This window comes from Salmo trutta, chromosome 26 (assembly GCF_901001165.1).
Source record: "Salmo trutta chromosome 26, fSalTru1.1, whole genome shotgun sequence".
NCBI classification, from domain to species: Eukaryota; Metazoa; Chordata; class Actinopteri; order Salmoniformes; family Salmonidae; genus Salmo; species Salmo trutta.
This window is the reverse complement of record NC_042982.1, coordinates 13755141-13776760: the sequence shown is the minus strand read 5'-3', so window position 1 is coordinate 13776760 and position 21620 is coordinate 13755141. Positions and strand designations below refer to the sequence as shown.

At 42.7% G+C, this 21620-nt stretch overlaps 2 protein-coding genes across 4 annotated transcripts in view; both read left to right on the top strand.

The window, feature by feature from the left end:
- The window catches only part of LOC115163187 (serine/threonine-protein kinase PAK 4), a 32400-nt gene extending 20290 nt beyond the window's left edge, over window positions 1–12110 (top strand). For all 3 annotated transcript variants that reach the window (XM_029714862.1, XM_029714861.1, XM_029714863.1), the window contains exons 4-10: window positions 65–488; window positions 630–1073; window positions 1408–1541; window positions 2161–2287; window positions 7874–7999; window positions 8091–8225; window positions 8353–12110. In XM_029714862.1, coding sequence (XP_029570722.1) covers window positions 65–488; window positions 630–1073; window positions 1408–1541; window positions 2161–2287; window positions 7874–7999; window positions 8091–8225; window positions 8353–8508 — 1546 coding nt within the window. In that variant the 3' untranslated portion in view covers window positions 8509–12110. The remainder of the gene's footprint in view (window positions 1–64; window positions 489–629; window positions 1074–1407; window positions 1542–2160; window positions 2288–7873; window positions 8000–8090; window positions 8226–8352) is intronic.
- Window positions 12111–13141: 1031 nt separating this feature from the next.
- On the top strand, window positions 13142–19766 carry LOC115163186 (sushi domain-containing protein 6). The gene is made up of 5 exons (XM_029714860.1): window positions 13142–13790; window positions 15616–15722; window positions 16326–16532; window positions 18224–18365; window positions 18833–19766. Exons 2-5 carry the CDS (start codon window positions 15629–15631, stop codon window positions 19152–19154), a joined length of 765 nt encoding a protein of 254 aa, XP_029570720.1. The 5' UTR covers window positions 13142–13790; window positions 15616–15628; the 3' UTR covers window positions 19155–19766.
- The last annotated feature ends 1854 nt before the right edge of the window (window positions 19767–21620 follow it).

Sequence of the window (21620 nt, the reverse complement as noted above, 5' to 3'; positions counted from 1 at the left end):
TGTCAGAAATGTTTCCACCACTCCAGAGAGATGTAACCTATTTACCGTGTCTCTGATGCACTAGGGAGTGGCCCAGGCCGGACCAGTTGGCTGGTGGAGACCCCCGGCAGCCCCAACGGGAACCCCGCTCTCAGCGAGAGGACGGCCGGCCACAGCAGCAGCCCCGGGGCCAGGAGCCAGGCAGCAGGCACCGAGAGAGGGAGCGGCCATGCCCACCACCTCCCCCGCCAAAGCCCAGAGACATGGACCCACGGGACCAGGTAGTCCGCAGGGACGGGCCCAGCGACAAGAGGCCCAAGTCCAGCTACACAGGCAGGGACGGCAGCCCCCAATCGCCCCGGGATAAGAGGCCTCTCTCGGGGCCCAACATCCGTATGCCTAACCTGCCTGTCACAGAGGGGGTGATAAAGACCGCACAGCAGAGCAGCAGGCCATTCAACACCTACCCCCGCACTGACAGTGAAGGAGGAAGGAGCCCCACCAGCCAGGTACTGACAGGCTGCTAGGAGAACACCAGGATGTTGGTTGATATGGAGAGAATGGAAACCATTGTAGCTAATGTTTATCGACAGACCTCTCAGACATAAAGGTGTTGTTCATACAGTGTCATCATTTTCTCTCCGTTCTAGGAGCTGAAGCCAGCCCGACCACACGAAACACCGCGCCACAACGGTCCCTCTAGTGGCCGCAGCGGGGGCAAAGCCCCACAGCAGGGCCAGCTACGAGGGGACCCCCACCACACCTCCCACCCTGTCCTGGGCCCTGAGCCCCCCCACGGCTACCAGCAGTTGAAGGCTCCTGTTCCCCGCCCCCCTGCCCCTGCCCTACCACCACAGCAGGCCCTCTCGCCCCAGAGGGAGCCCCAGCGGGTGTCCCATGAGCAGTTCCGCGCCGCGTTGCAGATGGTGGTGGACCCGGGTGACCCGCGCACCTACCTGGATCACTACATCAAGATCGGAGAGGGCTCCACCGGCATTGTGTGCATTGCCACCGTCAAGAGCACTGGCAAACTGGTGGCTGTCAAGAAGATGGACCTGCGCAAGCAGCAGCGCCGGGAGCTGCTATTCAACGAGGTGGGACCGTGGTCACTGTAATGGACTTGGATGGGGGTCTTGTTTTTGACCCTGTTATTAAATTAAACAGAATGCGATTGAGATGATACAGGTCTTAAGATTGTGGATATTTAGGGAATACAGGCCATGAATTTATAAGATATTAGTTGTCTGATCCAGAACCTTTTTATAGTGGAATTGGCTATTACAGAGCTGATTTGCTGACGTTTGTAAAAATGTGTCCTTCATGGAGGTTGAGGTTGATGCATATCTTTGCAGGGGTGTAATGAGTGATGTCATATGCCGTGTAATCTCCCACGGTCTCCTTAGTAACTCTGGTTGCTGTGATCTCCAGGTGGTGATAATGCGGGACTATCACCATGACAACGTGGTGGAGATGTACAACAGCTACCTGGTGGGAGATGAACTCTGGGTCGTCATGGAATTCCTGGAGGGAGGGGCTTTGACTGACATCGTCACACACACCAGGTGTGTGTCTGTTGATCGGTGGTTAGTGCTATCTGGAATCTTTGGGATGTCCCTACCCTAACCCTAACCTTTTTAAATTTCGACTTCAATGGGGTGAAGTCAGAGTTGGACGTACCAAGGATACCGGATAGCCATGACCGTTGATCTGCTTCTCTGACAACTGACCAGCAGGACAAATGACTATGGTAGGGCTGTCCAACCCTCTTTCTGGAGACATACCATCCTGTAGGTTTTCAGGCCAACCCTAACATACCTGATTCAGCTAGCAATGGTCTTGGTGAGCGGCTAATAAGTAGAATCAGGTGTGTTCAATAGATTTGGAGTGAGCCTACTGGACGGTAGATCTACAGGAAGAGGCACGGGCAGCCCTGGGCTATGGTGATTTAAGATTGTCTGTGTTTCATACTAGTCATATAATATTCAACTGCTCAAATCGTAGCTGTTTTTACAATACAAGCATTGGTAACCACTCAAAATGTTTTTTGTTTAGTTATCCGTTTCACCACTAGGTGGTAGTGTCGCATAGCTACACCATCATGACACAGCAATGCGACCTGTACTGTGTGAGATGTTATTTCTCTGTCAACTCGGAGTGCTAATGACCTCTGTGTGTGTCCAGGATGAATGAGGAGCAGATAGCCACAGTGTGCCTGTCTGTGCTGAAGGCTCTGTCAGTGCTGCACACCCAGGGCGTCATCCACAGGGACATCAAGAGTGACTCCATCCTTCTCACCCACGATGGCAGAGTAAGTACACCGAACTCCAGGGGTTAAAGTTCTCCATTACTGCGACGGATTTCCGTCACATGGGGGAGTTTGGAAATGACACAGCCTAATACAGACAGAAGCGTGTCTCTTCTACAGAATATATTCCCAAATATTTAATTTTCCTCTGTTACGCTATGTGCACTGAACTGACATGTACTGTATGATTGTTGATGACACTCCGATGTTCAGATGAAGGGAATGAAATAGTCTTTAATGCGAACCACAGCAGCGCTAAGCTCAGACAGCGCTGTCTAGCCTTCTGTAGCTGCTGGCAGTCATTCAAAGCCTCTACTTTATCATTCAGGATGGAACTTTCCAGTGACACTATTTTTGCCATGTAATGTTATTAAAACAGAATCAGACAACCTGATAGTAGAATACTTTACCTAGTTGGCTTGTTGCGTGTTCTATGTGAGATAAATATTCCTCTTGAGGCACGTTCAAGTTGCTAGAGCCATAGGAGAGGAAACGTATTCTGACAAGCAGTCAATGCACAACTATTCTTCATGCAATCCCGGGAACACTTTTGAAAGCTGGGGGATCGCAGTTTTACGTTGCTACCATGTTTATTTCTCTACTCTTTCAATTGCGTGTGGCATCGTTTTACAAATGCAGTTGCGCAATTGGAGTTTCAAGCATGGTTTAGGGGCAGCTGCACAACAGAGCACTTTAAAGGGGCGTTGTCGTCTTAAAAGGGCAACGGCATACTTTGTAATAAAAACAAATAAATACATTTTTTTCAAGTGAATAATTTATAGATTCATATTTATAATAACGTTATAATTATTAATAATGACAGTCAGGATGTTGTGTCCAGTGGGGTAAATGGAGGGGGACAACCCCCATGCTTCAGCCTATGTACATTTTATAGCCTCTATGCTCATCAGTTGGGCTACAGGTGATCATGCATATTAGTAATAGCACATCTGATAATATAGACCATGCATTGGTTATATGCACATGCTCCAATATGTTAAAATCATTTATACCAATATGTTATTGGGCCCATTTCTGGAGGTAGAAATACAATTTTAGATGGCATCATGTTATTTCCATTAATTTTGGAATAGAATGTCCTTCCAAAGATTTGCCGGAACTGACCTTCTCAGTCCTTCTACATAAAGATGATCCCGGGGTCCTAAGCAAGGGGATTGGAATTGGTCAAACATGATTGTCATGACTTTCTTACTTGAAAGGGAGGTGAACTTGACCCCAGACAATTGATCTGAGATCGACTTCAAGTTTCAGTCATTGGGATTATTTTGTTGCTTTAACCCCTGCCTAACTCTGACCCCAGCTCTGCATCACTACCTCCATCAGACAATTATATGTACGCATAACTCTGACCCCAACTCTACATCACTACTTCCTTCATAGACACAAATATTATAATTTTCCATGGCAAAAAAAGAAACCACGAAACCGACTTAACTCTATGGACCTTGAAAAACCTGCTGTATGATATAAAATATTGTGTGATATAGGCCTAGCTTTGGGAAATAACTGAATCTGAGTGAATAATAAGGCTGTGTGTGAAATGAAGTCTGATTTCATGTTTTGTTTATTTGACATGATATACTTCAGAGTATTGTGACAACTCTCCCCATACCACCCAGTCATAACAGGCTTTCATTTTCATATGGAAACGAAAGTCTGCTTTAAAACCATCCGTCAAAATGAAGATATGGGAAAAGAGTAACTTGTTTCAGTCGTGTTTGTTCCCAAAGTATTGTAATGCAGTACCAGTCAAAAGCTTGGACACACCTACTCATTCAAGTATTTTTCTTTATTTTTACTAATCTGTCATCAAGGCAAAGTGTGGCTACTTTGAAGAATCTCAAATATATAATTTTATTTTGATTTGATTAACCTCTATGGGACCGGCGGGACGAATTCGTCCCACCTACGTAACAGCCAGTTGAATCCAGTGGCGCGATTTTTAAAACGTTTGAAATACTATTACTTCAATTTCTCAAACATATGACTATTTTACAGCTATTTAAAGACAAGACTCTCGTTAATCTAACCACACTGTCAGATTTCAAAAAGGCTTTACAACGAAAGCAAAACATTAGATTATGTCAGGAGAGTGCCCAGCCAGAAATAATCAGACACCCATTTTTCAAGCTAGCATATAATGTCACAAAAACCCAAACCACAGCTAAATGCAGCACTAACCTTTTATGATCTTCATCAGATGACACACCTAGGACATTATGTTATACAATACATGCATGTCTGTTCAATCAAGTTCATATTTATATCAAAAACCAGCTTTTTACATTAGCATGTGACGTTCAGAAAAAGCATATCCCCGCAAACATCCGGGGAATTTACTAACAATTTGCTAAATTACTCACGATAAACGTTCACAAAAAGCATAACAATTATTTTAAGAATTATAGATACATTACTCCTCTATGCACTCGATATGTCCGATTTTAAAATAGCTTTTCGGATGAAGCACATTTTGCAATATTCTAAGTACATAGCTAGCCCGTGATGGCTGGGCTATTTAGACACCCGGCAAGTTTAGCCTTCACCAAAATCATATTTCCTATAAGAAAAATGGTCTTACCTTTCCTGTTCTTCGTCAGAATGCACTCCCAGGACTTCTACTTCAATAACAAATGTAGGTTTGGTCCCAAATAATCCATCGTTATGTTCCATCAGCGACGTTTTGTTTGTGCGTTCTAGACACTATCAGAATGCTAAATCACGGTCGTGCGCATGGTGCAGAACGTGACAAAAAATGTCTAAATATTCCATTACCGTACTTCGAAGCATGTCAACCGCTGTTTAAAATCAATTTTTATGCAATTTATCTCGTAGAAAAGCGATAATATTCCGACCGGGAATCTGCAATGAGCTAAACACCCGAAGGAAAATACTCCACGGGGTCAAATCGCACACGCGCCTAATTCTATTGTCCTCTGATGCGACACTTGGAAAAGGGGATTCTGTGTTTCAGCCTGAGGCTGCCTCGTCATCGTTCAGGTTTTTCCCGGGTTCTGAGAGCCTATTGGAGCCCTAGGAATTGTCACATTACAGCTAAGATCCCCACTCTTCAATAAACAGAGACAAGAAGAACGACTCCTTGTGAGACAGGCCACTTCCTGCATGAAACCTTCTCAGGTTTTTGCCTGCCATAGGAGTTCTGTTATACTCACAGACACCATTCAAACAGTTTTAGAAACTTTAGGGTGTTTTCTATCCAAACCTGAACAATAATATGCATATTCTAGCTTCTGAGTTGGTGTAGGAGGCAGTTAAAAATGGGCACATATTTTTTCCAAAATTCTCAATGCTGCCCCCTAGCCCGTAGAGGTTAACTTCTTGGGGCTATGTGGGACGTTAGCGTGCCACCCGTGGCGCACCCTATCAACAGCAGGTGCATTTCAAGAGCGGCAAATTTGAAACCAAATAAATGTCCAAATTCAAATTTCTCAAACATACAACTAACTTACAGCCTTTGAAAGATAAACATCTTCTTAATCTAACCACGTTTACCGATTTCAAAAAGGTTTTACGGGGAAAGCATAAAGTTAGGTTATGTTAGGAGAGTACATTGACAATAGCTGTGTGTAGTGTATTGTCGATTCAAAGACAGGCGTCACCAAAACCATAAAATCAGCTAAAATTATGCACTAACCTTTTACAATCTCCATCAGATGACACTCCTAGGACATTATGTTAGACAATGCATGCATTTTTAGTTCTATCAAGTTCATATTTATATCTAAAAACAGCGTTTTACTATGGCGTTGATGTTCAGGAAATCGTTTACCTCCAATACCGGCAGTCAAGTCATGACAACAAAATAATTAATTAATATTAGAAAACATTGGTAAAATATTATATTGTTTTTCAAAGAATTATAGATTTACATCTCTTGAACGCAATGGACTTGCCAGATTTAAAATTAACCTTACTGGGAAATCACACTTTGCAATAATCTGAGCACTGCGCCAGAAAAATACGCATTGCGATACAGACTAACCGCCATGTTGGAGAGATCTAAAATCGAAAATACTATGTAAATAATCCATTACCTTTGATTCTCTTCATCAGATGTCACTTCCAAAGAATCCCAGGTCCATAACGAATGTAGTTTTGTTCAAAAAAGCTCATAATTTATGTCCAAAAACCTCCGTGTTGTAGCACATGATCTAAGCCAGCCGGACTTCACTTCACTTCAAGAACGGAGAAAATATATTTTCGTTCGTTCAAACATGTCAAACGTTGTATCGCATAAATCATTAGGGCCTTTTTTAACCAGAACATGAATAAAATTCAAGGCGGACCATTGGGTTCTCTTTTAAAACGTTTCGGAATGAGAGTACCCACCATCAAATCGCGCGCCAGGTGTCTAATGGGCCATCGCCGTTCCAACGCTCTTCTTCAGTCAGATCTCACTGTAGAAGACTCAAAACACTTTGTAAAGGCTGGGGACATCTTGTGGAAGCAATAGGAAGTGCCAAAATATTCCTCCTTCCCTTTGTTTTTCAATGGTATAGGCTTAAAGTCAATTCAACACATCAGGTATCCACTTCCTGTCAGAATCTGTCTCAGGGTTTTGCCTGCCAAATGAGTTCTGTTATACACAGACACCATTCAAACAGTTTTTGAAACTTTAGGGTGTTTTCTATCCATATATAATAAGTATATGCATATTGTAGTTACTGGGTAGGATTAGTAACCAGATTAAATCGGGTAAATTTTTTTATCCAGCCGTGAAAATACTGCCCCCTATACCCTAACAGGTTAACACTTTTTTGGTTACTACATGGTTCCATATGTGTTATTTCATAGTTTTGATGTCTTCTATTCTACAATGTAAAAATAAAGAAAAAGTAGGTGTCCAAACTTTTGACTGGTACTGTATATGAGAGGTAATGGAGGGCTTGAAGCTCAAGCTGTTTATTTAGTTCTTCATTTACCCGGCAACAGTTTGCAGATGATACAACAGTTTCATTGAGCCCAGGTGTCAACCTCAAGCCCCACTTGTAGATGTCATGGTTAGCATGCTACGGTCTGCGCTTAACTCATATTGTGGTTGACCCAAGGGGAAGTGTAGTCAGTCACCCTCAGCTGTTTCTCAGCAGTGTGTGCGGGTGCGAGTATGTTCACTGGCGTGTTTCATTTCCCCGTACCAATTCAAAGCATGCTTTAGTGAGTGAGCCCTGTTCTTCAGAGGTCACCATTTGCAGACAGGATATTTATCCACCCAGGTATTGCAAAGGTTTTCTCAGAAAGCTGTGGGAGTTGTTCCGCTGTGATGTGTAAAGCAGCACATTGCTAGATAGAGGATTGTTCTTTGTACACAAAGGGTTGAGCCTGTCAATCTATAACACACAACGTCCATGTCAGCCGAAAAAGTCTGTCATTTGCAAAGATATATTCTAAAAATACTGCTGTTTTTAGGTACATTTTCAAAGCATTTGATCAACTGTCACTCAGGTTGTCTTAATCTCAGCGGTGACATTATTTTGAAAATGTCCTGTGTGTGAATTGTAGTGTGGCTCTGACCCTCTCCTCTGCCCCCCCCCCCCCCCCCCCCCCCAGGTGAAACTGTCAGACTTTGGCTTCTGCGCCCAGGTGTCTAAAGAGGTCCAGCGGCGCAAGTCCCTGGTAGGCACACCCTACTGGATGGCCCCAGAGCTCATCTCACGACTACCTTATGGGCCTGAGGTAAGGTCCCATTAGTTGTGTCTGTGTGTGTGCATTATAATTCTAAACTATCGTTGATCACTGTGTGTATATACAATATTCTACCCTGTAGGTGGACATCTGGTCCTTGGGGGTGATGGTGATCGAGATGGTGGACGGAGAACCCCCCTATTTCAATGAGCCCCCCCTCAAAGCTATGAAGATGATCCGTGACAACCTACCACCCAAACTCAAGAACTTACACAAGGTACTAGGCACACCAGAAAGAGCCCCTCTCTCACAAAAGGCCCCAACATGGATAACTATGTCCCTGTTATTCAACATTTTGAAGTTGATACTCATCCTTTGTTGTTTTTCCTTCTCTCCGTTCCCAGGTTTCTCCTCTCCTCAAGGGCTTCCTGGACAAATTGCTGGTGCGAGACCCTACCCAGAGGGCCTCAGCCAATGAGCTGCTCAAGCACCCCTTCCTGAGCAAGGCTGGCCCTCCCTCCTGCATCGTGCCTCTCATGAGGCAGAACCGCATGAGATGAGATGAGAGTGAGCAGAGGCCTCTTCCCCACTAAGTGGTAGTAGTCACATGGACCCTGAACCCCAAGCTCACACCTCGGACTCGCACTGATCTGGAGGGGGGGCAGCGGAGAAGCACTGCCCAGTTCGTATTAGCGTTTTTATTGGTCAAGCATTGTCTTAATGCACCTTTCGAAATGAAAAGGATCTCTCTCTGTCCCTTTTTTCCTGTGGGGGAAAAACATTTGGACACTACAAGGATTTATAGCTTGAGCGGTTTGGTGCAGAATGAGGCTTGGAAAGTGTTGTGGGATCATTAGACCCTAAGCTACCTGCTGGGGAGACTCACAAAAAGCACTGTTAGCATCCTAGCTGAATGGTCTGAAAAGCATGCTTCCACACTACAGGACTTCCTCACTATATGGCCCAGTCTCAACTCTATTGCAATAGACAGGACATCATAAACTACTACTGAAGGAGGACCATGCTTTTCTCTTCCCACATGATGCGTACAAGTCTGAAAATAAACACTTAATCCCTGTTACAAACACTAAGAAAAGGTAAACACTGGAGTTGTGTTTTTTTAGATATTTTTTCTTTATATTTCTTGTGTAAGTATGATGAACATAGAGATATATCTGCTTTGTTTTCTCTATTTTGTGATTTTTGTTTAGGTTACAGTGAGATGATTTAAAGCACTCTTCTCCGATAGAAGCTGCACTCCTGGTTGATTCCAATAAATCGTCTAGTTCTTTAAATCATTTTTTATTACAAGATGAATGGTTTAGTTTTTTAATTTACCTGTGTTTAATAGAATATCATGGTGAAGTGAGCATCAAGGCAGTTTTGGCTGTTATTTTTACTTTAGGGATTTAGCTGTGTAGATTGTGCTCTCTGTAACCCCTCGATCCGCTGCTGTAGGCCTCAACTGTTAGTCTATAGTAGTGACTACTAGGTCAATGTAAGGACAACCCTTATGAAAGCACCCCTGCTACCATACGTGTGTGTGTGTGTGTGTGTGTGTGTATACAGGAATTCTCCAGATCGGTTAAATATTTGTATTTTTTTCCCTAATGATGCATTTCTTTATTGCCTGACCTGGCTGACCTGGACAATGGGTCTGGACTATATGAATGTAGTGCTGAGCCACAAAAAGCTCTGCATTTAAAGATGGAATCTGCAGTAGGTTGAAACCACTGTTGTCATTTGTTTTTGTTGCTGAGCTAAGGAGTGTCGCTCAGCATTAAAAAAAAAAAATAGTATACAAAAAAAATAGCAGTACATATTGTGCTCCCACGTGAAAAGATGTCCAAGTGGGGAAAAAACTGTTTGCAGTTACTTTGTTGAAGGTAATATCACAAACGGACGTGGCTGTTTCACCATTAAGGATTCCAGATTTAAGGGCTTATTAGAACAAGAAACGGACACAAGGTGAAAATCCGTGTTTAGCTTAATGAAGTGTGCAACAGCTGCTAGAACTGAACTATTGTGTCCACAATGTAGCAAGGACAGGAACTGTATGGCAGAAAACACAGACGCAAACACAAGTAGTAAACACTCACCGCAATTACCCACACACACTTCATGCAGGGCCTAACAAAAGTCTGCGGTGCGGAGAACGCGGGTGGAATCACAAATTCAGACCTTAAAACGGAATTCAACAATATTCAAAAATAGTAGGAAATCAACTAAATGTATTAGAAAATGTATTTTGCCAAGATTATCATAAGACATTAACAAATTGCTTTAGTGATTTGTAACTCCTGGAAAGCAAAGGCATGGGAATCCCCCTGTCTGTGCGCGGTTGTCTGCCACTTTGTGTAGCCGTTAGCAATGATGCTAATGATAACCGTCTTCTGGTAAATACTTTCTAAAAAATAGTTTTTTAACAAACTCTGCATTCACATGTGCGCCATAGAAACACAGATAACCAAACAAGTCTCTTGGCTGGTGCATGCTTGAATTAAAGGGTATCTACACCCAAAAATAGAAATGTCTTAGATTTTCCCCAGACCTCAAAAGTGCTCACCTGGTGTGGTTTAAGAATTGTTGTGGATTTAGAACAGTAAATGTTGTTTTTCTATTTAAAAAGTGTGATCCTGGAAAAACAAAACAGATATTATATTATTATTCATCGTTACTCCCCATTTTTGTTCTCTCTCTCTGAGCTTCCCCCTCCAATTCTAGAGTAGCAAGACCAAGTCGCACATGTACCATAGAGAGCATCCAAAGACCACGAGGCCTTAGTGCACAGCGAAGAGTAGCCAATGTGTCTGTTCTGCGTTTCAGTGGGGAAATCAGAACAGACTCTCCATAAGTAGACACTAACACTACATTGTGAAGTATTGTATTTAGATACAGAATTGAAGTGTCATAGCAGAGGTTAGTGTACTGCTTTAACATTCTGTCTCAAATGTACTTGTTTGTAGCAAATTGGAGTATTTAATGTAGATTTAACTAATTGTTTTACAATATTTTATTCATCGTTCACTTAATCCATTTCAGTACTTTTTTACTGATGCTCAAAAGGTAGTCTGGTTGAATTGAAATGTGAGAGAATATTCCATTTTTCCAAAAGACAAGTGGAGTCTGTTAAGTGACATGGTGGTTGGCATGCCTGAATAAGATGTGATCCGTCTGTTCCCTGTGTAAAAAAGAATGTTCTTCCTGTTTAGTTTAGCAAAACTGAGTGAAAAGATGGGCTGAAAGAATGACAATCAAAGTTAGTAGGAGTAATTAACTGTCTGCTTTTGCAACAATATTCTAAACTGATCACTTTTCATTGCTCACAAAGTTTTGTAACTCTAATTGTGTAGCATTTTGACAACACAAACTAATTTTCTAAACAAATCCTATTTTGATACTCATTAAATCCATCTTTACATGTATATATCTAAATCACTTAACTAATAAGTACCATGAAGTGATGGCACACACTTGGTATTTTGTGTTTTTTATTAAATACTGTATAATGATGAATGCAAAAAAAATCTAGGCTTATCGTTCCTCAAACTACAGAATTGAAGCATCTCATTAACCCCCACATGTTACATAGGAGTTCAATCGCCATTGGTTTCACTCACTTCTACCACAGTTTTCAGTGGCTGGTATGAAACCAATCACGTACATTTCTCAGTTGGGATTTGACATTCCTGTAGCTTCTACTTAAATGAATGGCTGTCAAGGTTAGAACGGCTTAACATAGTTTTATCGGTTTTTGTGTGTTAATGCCTTAACGTTCAGAAGAGTAACATGATTTAATATGATTTCCTTTCTTTACAATTACTGTTAATTGCAAATGTACAATATGATATTCCTCATCTCCAGGAGTCTAGTGCCTCAGCGTAAACTTAGCGTTGTTCTTGCTGGTTTGTGTTTGTTGAGGATGCTCAAATTCCAATTAGGAGCTGTGACGACTACTGACTGGCCTACTTGGTAATATATTTATGTGTGAATTTCTCCAACTTGTCTGTATGATCATTTTTCACACTTGTACGCTAAATCATTCATGCATCAGTATTGTCAAGTTTGTCAGAGTTGACCATTTTTCTGAAGAGTCCAAACCCCTTCTGGTTTTTGAATTTCCACTGGTTATTAAAAAAATAAACGTTGCAGATTTTCAATATTTTTTTGCAAATACAGTTTTTCTAAAATGTCACTTTTGTCATGCCCTGTCATTGTGTGACCATTGATGTCAACCATTTCAAAGGTTGTTACAGCAATAGCCTTTATCTCCTCAGATGGTACTAGTTTGCTCATTGCTAAAACCCATCTAAAGAGCCAGAGTCTGCTATGTATAAAAACATCCTGCAATACTGTAATAGTAAATAGAGGGGTGTGGCTTCATCAGTGACTGCAAAAAGGAAAATAAGGAAGGGAAAGGGGATACCTAGTTAGTTGCACAACTGAATGCATTCAACCCAAATGTGTCTTCAACCCCTATGAGGTCCGCACTCAGTATTCGCAGTGAAAAAAGAGCATATTCCATCTTTAATGAGGGATGTTTTCCCCTACAGGGCTTAATCTTACAGATCGGGTTACAACATAATACAGGCATAGCCCTAACAGGTGGTGAGAAAGGATAGAATGAGGGACATAGTCACTGATATCTCATACTGTGTAGAATTTGGACTATGGCTTGTACATGCCACTCCCAGAGAGGTACCAGGAATTAACTTGTTTTGAAGTTGTGCTGCCTTTATAAGAAATGACAGGTTAACTTGATGACATTACAGTTGGTTAAATGGTCTTAGAGACATTAATAGTTGCATCCCAGTTATTTTCAGTGTAGCACATATGATGTTAGACTTGACTTTTGGCCATGTGAGGATGATTTTGATGGTGTTGATGAATGATAACATTTGGCTGTGATTATGGTTTTAAATCGTCATCTATTTTAAGGTATGGGCTGGAGCCCATGTACTGGTGGTTGATTGCTAATAAGTCAGTTATATTGTGTCTAATGTAGAACCAGACGTTTGTCTTTTCATATTTATCAACCTCATACATTGGGGAAATATAAGATCAAATATGACATCATACAATATTAATGTATCTCCGAGAGGAACTAAATTCTGTTGCATTGGCACACTCGGCACTATTTTTAGCACTTCCGCCTAGTCATTCTATCAGATGTGATTCTGCATCATCTGGCCTGGCACTGTATACTTTTTTGTTTGTTCACTCATTTTAGCAGGCGTCCATGGTGGGGACAGTCTTGTTTTAATTAAACTGAGAATTTGTAAAAAGCGTGGTCCAAAACACTGACCGCTCATTATACTGCGGTGAACTGAAAGTTACATTTTCACAGCTCTGCGAAATTGGGCTTGAATTTCCAGAATGTGAAGGTCCAGCGGACGTTTGGTCCAGGGCGGGGTTTTTGTGTGTGAAGTCAATGGTTGCAGTGGTGGAGTTCGTTTTGCATGGCCCGGTGCCCCGGTTGGCTGACGATTTATTTTAAGGACCCATGGAATTGTCTAAAATGAGGCAGCTCCGCCCACCCGTGGCACCAGACCATGAAAAACGAATCGACAAATGTCACCAGCGCGCGTAGTCCGGGACGGGAGCCTATGATAAGTCTCTCAGTTCCTGTCAAAAACACAGCTGAGCGATGATTCAATTGTCAGCGGCTGTGAAATAGATCCACTTGTTGATATATGCCACATTCATCTGGAGGAGATTTGTCGAATAAAAAAAAGAAAAATTAATCTCGAGCGGATCGTACATCAAACAGACGGAGAAGTATTGCTTTATTCCATTTTGGACTAATCCTTGGACAGAATATTCCTATATCTAGATTCTACAGGTGAGTAGCTTTATCTGTGAGATGTTATCTCTAGGCAAGTCATTTTTTTTCGACATCATTTAATCAGTTTAACCCCAATAATATAACCTAAGATATGGCTAGCTTGTAGGTTGTGGGAATCATTTTTGAATTATTGGGAGTTGTGTTTAGTCGGCTAGAGAAATTGTGATTTTCAATTAGTGGTTTGATATAATAGCATTCTGGATATGGTATAAATGCGTCAGCTTTGGCATTTGTATTTATTTGGGGGTATCTGGTTATTTCTGGGTATGCACCTGTGCATTCAGCTCCGTTGCGCGTTTATGTTCAGCGAGCGCTGCTCGGCTGTTTAGTTGGTTTCTCATGAACGTTCCACAAACACTAGCCTTATTTCTATGAGCCTACCTGGTTTTGACGAACACAATAGCTTTAGTTTACCATATTCTGCCGCAGTCTACAAGGCCCTTCCTTATCATTTGTGACTGGATGTGTTTTGATAGGACACATAAAATCCCCATTGATTGCATGTCCTAATTTCCATGACAACACAAAGACATAAGTAGTGTGAGTCATATTTTAATGGTTCACTTATATGGGATGTGGGTATAGCCACAGAAGGCACACCTATTCCTCTTGGATCAGTGGGATGGCAGGAAAAGTGTCACTGTGTGTCAGTCATCCATGTATTACACTGACAGTAACATCTCTAAGGGATGCAGCTGAGTAGTTTGAAAATCAGAGCTGAGCCTGCAAAGTACCGCAAACTTAGCTATCAAACATGGGAATCATTGCCGGCACACAGAAGATAAACAGTTACCAATCCACACAGAGGAGAAATGCATCAGTTTTACTAGATATGTTGATGACAACTTATTGTGTTTAAATGAGTGCATTTATTGATGCATACTTATTACATTTCATTTTATAGTGTCGCATTTTAAAGTAATGCTTTGTAATGGAGCTGGAGAAATGTATAATGGCATACTTCACAGCTTGCGCAGAACAGAAGTTCTCTTTTAATATAACGGTGAGTAATATGCCACCCTCCTACATTGTGGTCACAGCTCACTGCCTGATAGATACAGGTGTAGGATCTTCATTTGATCACCCTGGTGCAGGAGAAACTTCCAGCAATGCAGGAAATGTAACATTCGTAGTGTATTTGAGGTTTAATAGACAGGCTTCTGGAAGTTTGTAATTTCCATTAAAAAAATTCAGACTTGATTTTCCATTACGAAAATGTTATCAACCCCTACAAAAATGTCCATTAATTATAATCCACATAATAATTCACATTTCCTATTGCTGCAGGATTATTTTCCTGCTGTAGCAAACTGCCTCAAATGAAGACCCTACACCTGTAGGTTGTGTGAGAACAGCACACATGGCGTTGGCAGGGACCTCCCCCGCTGCTCCAGAGATGACTGGCACTACCCCCAATATGAAAGCACTCCAAAACCCACCACACCATGGCATTTGTGTTCGTGCCATACCTATGTGCCAAGTAGATTGCTAACACAGGAAATATAGACCCGGTGAAAAAACCAACTACCAGTCATATAAGTAATGTTGGTAAATGTCAGGTGTTAAACAATAACCCAAGTTTAGTTTCAGTTTTGGGAAATTAAAGGACATTGATTCAGGGTCAGACTGTCTGTGTTTATGGTAGCTGCAGTTGTGAACTGCTGTCCCCTGCCTTTGTTAGGGCAAGGGGATGATTTCCATGTGCATGATTAGATATTTGTTGGTATTTAACAACTGTGTGTGTGTACATGCATGCTTGTGTGCATAAGTGTGTGCATGACTATCTGCAGGGCACTGAGTCCTCTGTTTATTGTGTCTGCAGGTAGACTGTTTTGATGTCTGCGCGGTGGGGGTCTCCATGGCTGTGTGGACATGTCATTCTGGGCTACGGGCTCTTTCTCCTGGTCGCCCTTCCAGACCTCACCACAGGTACCCATCTCCCTCTCCAACCACCCACAACTGCCCACCCACAGTCATCACCTCTGCTAGGCATCCACGTTGCACCACCATGCACTAGTTGAAACAGTCACCACTGCACCCGGAAGCTGTAATCCATGGAATTAGTGAACTATCTGGACATACAACCTACATCACAGTGTATTGACACTCAGCCCTCTCCACTGACCTGCAAGACTCCTCCTCCCAGACATCCACCTGTCTTACTCCATCCAAACTACTGTATCTAATAATAAACTCTCTAACAAAAGCTTTTTCCCGTCTTCAAAGCAACACCTCACGGCACAACGCCTCTCCCCTATATGATCTAGATAGTTTGTATGTATTGCTATGTTGGCTACGTGTGCCATTTTTAAATTGATGTAGTTCTACCCATGAGCTGTTCTTGTCTATTAATGTTCTGTATATCATGCTGTGTGGACCCCAGGAAGAGTAGCTGCTGCTTTCGCAACAGCTAATGGAGATCCTAATAAAATAGCAAATACCAAACCTGAATCACAGATCTTTGAGATGCAATAACTGCAGGTTAGATTCAACAGTAAGGTCTAACAACTGAACTGTATGCCTCATCTGCAGGCAGGCAAGGGAACTGCACCTACCCGTTGGTGCCAGAACACGGGGGCTTCCGCTGCGAGCCCTCCCCCTGCAGAGGCTTCCCCCAGAAGAGCTTGATCTACTTCTTCTGTGAGCCCGGCTATGCCATCCCAAAAGAGATGGTGCGCAGCTTGCGCTGCCGCCACGGCAAATGGATCCCCAGCGTGCCCACCTGTCTCGCCGTGCGAGGTGAGTGTAGTGTACTGAGTCACCACGGCCAAGGGGGAGGAGGGGGAAACCTTTGCCCCTAGTGTAATGGACTAGAGCAGGGATGGGCAACTTTGATGGGGGCGGGGGCCACAGAATCGGAACTCATCATTAGGGGCTGCAGTGGCTCGCGGGTCTGCATACCCACATCCTTACCCACATCCTTACCCACAAAGGCAGTCAGAGCCAGACATAGCCCCCATCATGTGAGCAAAATATTTTAGTGGCCACCCTCTTGACAGCAGAGAGAAAAAAAATGACGTTTTAGAGGTCATTTCCTGCAATCCTACACGTTTTGCCATGGGGCGTAGATAAAAGGTTGCAGTTTTAAAGTAAGTTTGCTGCAATTCTACATGTTTTGCCATGGGGTGGAGAGAATATTTTGATATCTGAGTGAAAGTGACTGACAATATCAATGGGGGCCCCCGGTCAGAAATTCTACCATGATTATAAGTTCAGATAGCTGGCTGCTAGACCAATCTAAAACATTTTAGGTGACAAGGGGTAATTGAGTGACTATCAGTGACTGAAATAACAAGAGAAAAACTGCTGATGCACACAAACAAATTTCGAAATTGTTATTATTATTTTGTTGTTTTGTTATTGTTATTTTTGGAAATGGATCCGGGGGCCTACAAAAGGGGGCGCGGGCCGCCAGTTGCCCTTCCCTGGACTAGAACGTGTGTGTGGAGTATGTCCATGAGTGACTGATGTGAGATAAGTGTTAGGTAAACTACAGTCAGGTCAAAGGTTGCAGTGTGATTTAAGGTAGGCTCTGTACTCAGACTCACTGACTTGGTAAATGCATGAACTCAGACACCTAACAATTACTTTGCCTGGTTCCGGGTTGGCTAGATGCATGCATAGAGGTTATGGGTTGATGATGTAAATGTTACATAGTCATCTCATGAGCTGAGTAATAGCAATGCTATGACCACCCTCCTCCATTCGTCCTCTTATTGGACATGGAAGAGTCAAGTGGAAGCATGCACTCTATCCACTCTGTACCAGTAGATTTAAAAGCTATAATCCTTATGTAAGCATGACTATTTTGAATGGCTGTGAGTATGGCCTACATAGGTTTTGCGTGGCACTAGAGAGGAGCTGAGCAGTAGGGTGCTTAACAGTATGGTGTGTGCCCTGCTAAGTGCTGACATTTGACTGTTGGGACTTTGTGGTACCAACCCCTTAGTTCCACACAACCTAGGTCAGTGACCTAGTATGTTAGATGCAAAAGCCGACAGAGCAGATTCTAAACACCTTACTTTCGAGTCATAGAGCTGAGCCTTGTGTTTCCTCTTTCAGACCTGTGCTGCATTGAGGCAGGAAACCAGCATCAAGAAACGGGAAGTGAGCAAAGTCACCAAACTAACCAGTCTCTTTCCTCTGCCCTATTAAACCTCTCAGAAATGTACTGCGTCATGGATATAAGAAACCACACCTACACATGCATGAGTCCCTTTGAAAGACCCTGTATTATACTGTCCATATGAGTGTCAGCAGTGTGCTTCATCAAAAATTGTTTGTTGAGTGTGTTTGCTGAGTGTGTTGTAGCTGTGGACCAGGGCGCTAGGTGTGCCGTCCACGCACTAACGCCCTGGACCAGAGCTAAGTGTGTTGTAGGTGTGTGTGTGTGTGTGTGTGTTGATTGTTTGTGTTGTGTTTTCTCTCAGACAGACATGTTAACTATGAGGACCAGGTGGCCCACTCAATCCCCAGCGTTGCCACGACTGCGGTGGGCGTGTCCATATTCCTCCTCACCACCACGGCCTGCTTGGTGATTAAGTCCCGCCTTTTCCCCTGTCACTCACACAGGTAGGCAGATATGATTGGCTCTTATCCCTGTCACTCACACAGCTATATTCATATGACTGGAGCCTCTATAGCAGTGTGGTCACTACTCACCCTGGTCCTGGAGCGTTAGTGTATGTAGATTTTGTTCCAGCCCAGTAACACACCTGATTCAGCTAATCAAGGTCTTGATGTTAGGTTGAATCAGGTGTGTTGCTCTGTAGGGGTGGTTACAGCGCTGTAGAGGCTTGGAAAGACATCACATCCTGTAATGAAAGCCCCTTTTATAATCTGATGAGTGAAAGCTGAAAGACCGTTTAAGAGGAGACGGAAGAATTTAATTCAGTTGTTTGATAGTCATCTTGTTATCATCAACGGTGGCTGTTTCAAAGCTGTAGTGTCTGTTAGATTGGTGATAACGCCACCCACTGTGTGAGTGCTGTGTCCTGTCTCTGAAGTCATCTGATTATCTCTCTACTGTTGTTCACCAGGCGCTCTTCTGACCAGATGGATCTGATGGTGGATGGCCTGCCTGTGTCTCTGCCCAGCTATGAAGAGGCTGTCTATGGGAGCTGGGGGCAACGCCTGCCACCCTGCAGAGGGCCCACCCAACTCTTACTAGCCCAGGCGGCTCCAGGTCCATCATTAGCTCACAACCAATCAGATTCCAGTCACCGTATCCATCCATCCAATCAAAGCCCCGATATCCTTCCGCCCCCTTACGAGGAGATGGAATCCCATCCCAGAGAGGATCAGAATGAGGGGGACGTGCAGGCCTTACAAGTTGCACTTTCCGATGACAAGAACATTTGAGTGACTGGTGTATTTGTATTACCCACCAATCATGTACTGATTTTTTAATAATGTGCTCAGGCACTTATATAGATTCAAGCCTACCAGCTTTATCGGATTTCAACCTTATACACAGCACACCAGTTCTGATTGGTTATTTGTAATGTTATGAGGTGTATCCTGCCATGGAGACATGGTTTATATCCCATCAGGGATGGGACCTGAGCCTCGTTTGTAGAGGTGACTTTAATGCCATTACTGTTACATCACAGGGACCTGTGCGTCTCTACTGTGACTGATTGATTGTGCACTGTGGGTAAACCCAGCTGGTGAGAGTAGAAATGGAGGTTACTCGCTCTCCTTTCATTCTTGTTGAATTATGATTTGCAATGATGGCAGAGTTGTAGCGTCGATTATGGAAACCAGCAGGTGACTGGACAGTGTACACAGAGATCACATGATGTCAGTTTAGGAGTAAAATCTGTGTTCTCCCTCCCCTGAAACATATTTTGAGCTCTAGCTACAACCCAGTCCAATTTTGACTGCCATTTCTGGGAGTGGTGACTGACTGACCACATGGAAGAGTTTTCACTTTTTTTTCACCACAGTGGTGGGAAAAGTACACAGTTGTCATACTTGAGTAAAAGATACCTTCATAGAAAATGACTCAAGTGAAAGTCACCCAGTAAAATACTACTTGAGTCAAAGTCTAAAAGTATTTGGTTTTAAATATACTTAAGTATCAAAAGTAAATGTAATTGGTAAAATATACTTAAGTATCAAAAGTACAAGTAAAAGTATAAATTGTTTCTTATTCCTTATATCAAGCCAACCAGATGGCACAATTCTCTTGTTTTGATCTATTTATGGATAGCCAGGGGCACACTCCAACACTCAGACATCATTTACAAATTAAGCATTTGTGTTTAGTGAGTCCGCAAGATTAGAGGCAGTAGGGATGACCAGGGATGTTCTTGATAAGGGTGTGAATTGGACCATTTTCCTGTGCAGCTTGGCATTGAAAATGTAAAGAGTACTTTTGGGTGTCAGAGAAAATGTAAAAAGTACATCATTTACTTTAGGAAGTAAAAGTTGTCAAGAATATAAATAGCAAAGTACAGATACTCAAAAAAACTACTTAAGTAGCGTTTCAAAGTATTTTTACTTAAATACTTTACACCACTGCACTTTCTACACCCACCAGGCACACACATGAAACCCTCCACCATGCCAAGTGTACCCCACGCTGAGTATGTACCAACCACCTCTCCCTTACACCGCCCTGTTCACAGCTTTCACCTCTCCTCTATCTGCTTTGAATGATTGAACAGAGTACGGGGAGGGTCGGAGACAGAAACCCCCAGGATGTACTTATTTGTTATAGTTATTGAATGTAGTTTTTCTTTTCAATAGAAAAAATGAAATGGAACTATGTAATGTAACATTTCACATAATATTGCAATTATCGTATTGCACAGAAGATTAAAAGTCAACATTGTTTCTAATTGTTAAACCTCTTGGCCTTACTCGGTTATGGTGCTCTCTAGGACGAATTAGTCAAAGGAAAGTAGATCACATGGTTGGGGTGCAGACTCTGTCTTCGATCAATGGCACTCTATTACCTATAAAGTGCACTACTTTTGACCAGAGCCATATAGGGTGCCATTTAGGACACAGTACAGACAGAGCTATTCCAATAACCATGTTGAATAATTAAGTTACATTTATATGGGGGGGAAAAGCAGCAATAAGCAGTTGAAACAATAAAAATCCACCCTCATTTCGGTAAAAAGCTGAGGGATGGGGCTGGAGAAATGTAACCACTCTCAAATTCATAGACAGAGCTATGGATGCAAGGACTGACCATTCATGATATAAAACTTATACACTATATTTACAAAAGTATGTGGATAACCCTTCAAATGAGTGGATTTGGCTATTTTGGCGACACCCGTTGCTGACAGGTTTATAAAATTGAGCACAGAGCCATGCAATCTCCATAGACAAAAACATTGGCAGTTAAACGGCCTTTCTGAAGAGCTCAGTAACTTTCAACGTGGCACCGTCATAGGATGCCAACGTTCCAACAAGTCAGTTCGTAAAATGTCTACCCTGCTAGAGCTGCCCCGGTCAACTGTAAATGCTGTTATTGTAAAGTGGAAACGTCTAGGAGCAACAACGGCTCAGCCGTGAAGTGGTAGGCCACACAAGCTCACATAACAGGACTGTAAAGAACTGTAAAGTTTGGTGGAGGAGGAATAATGATCTGGGGATGTTTTCATGGTTCGGGCTAAGCCCCGTAGATCCAGTGAAGGGAAATCTTAAGGCTACAGTATACAATGACATTGTAGACAATTCTGTGCTTCCAACTTTGTGGCAACAGTTTGGGGAAGGCCATTTCCTGTTTCATCATGACAATGCCCTTGTGCACAAAGCAAGGTCCATACAGAAATGGTTTGTCGAGATTGGTGTGGAAGAACTTGACTG

What these genes read in the sequence shown, in the direction of transcription:
- LOC115163186 (XM_029714860.1), top strand. Translation starts at nt 15,629, where the DNA reads ATGTCTGCGCGGTGGGGGTCTCCATGGCTGTGTGGACATGTCATTCTG. An exon ending in CACCTGTCTCGCCGTGCGAG is followed by an intron (nt 16,533 to 18,223) that starts GTGAGTGTAGTG and finishes GTTTTCTCTCAG; the next exon opens with ACAGACATGTTAACTATGAG. An exon ending in TTCCCCTGTCACTCACACAG is followed by an intron (nt 18,366 to 18,832) that starts GTAGGCAGATAT and finishes GTTGTTCACCAG; the next exon opens with GCGCTCTTCTGACCAGATGG.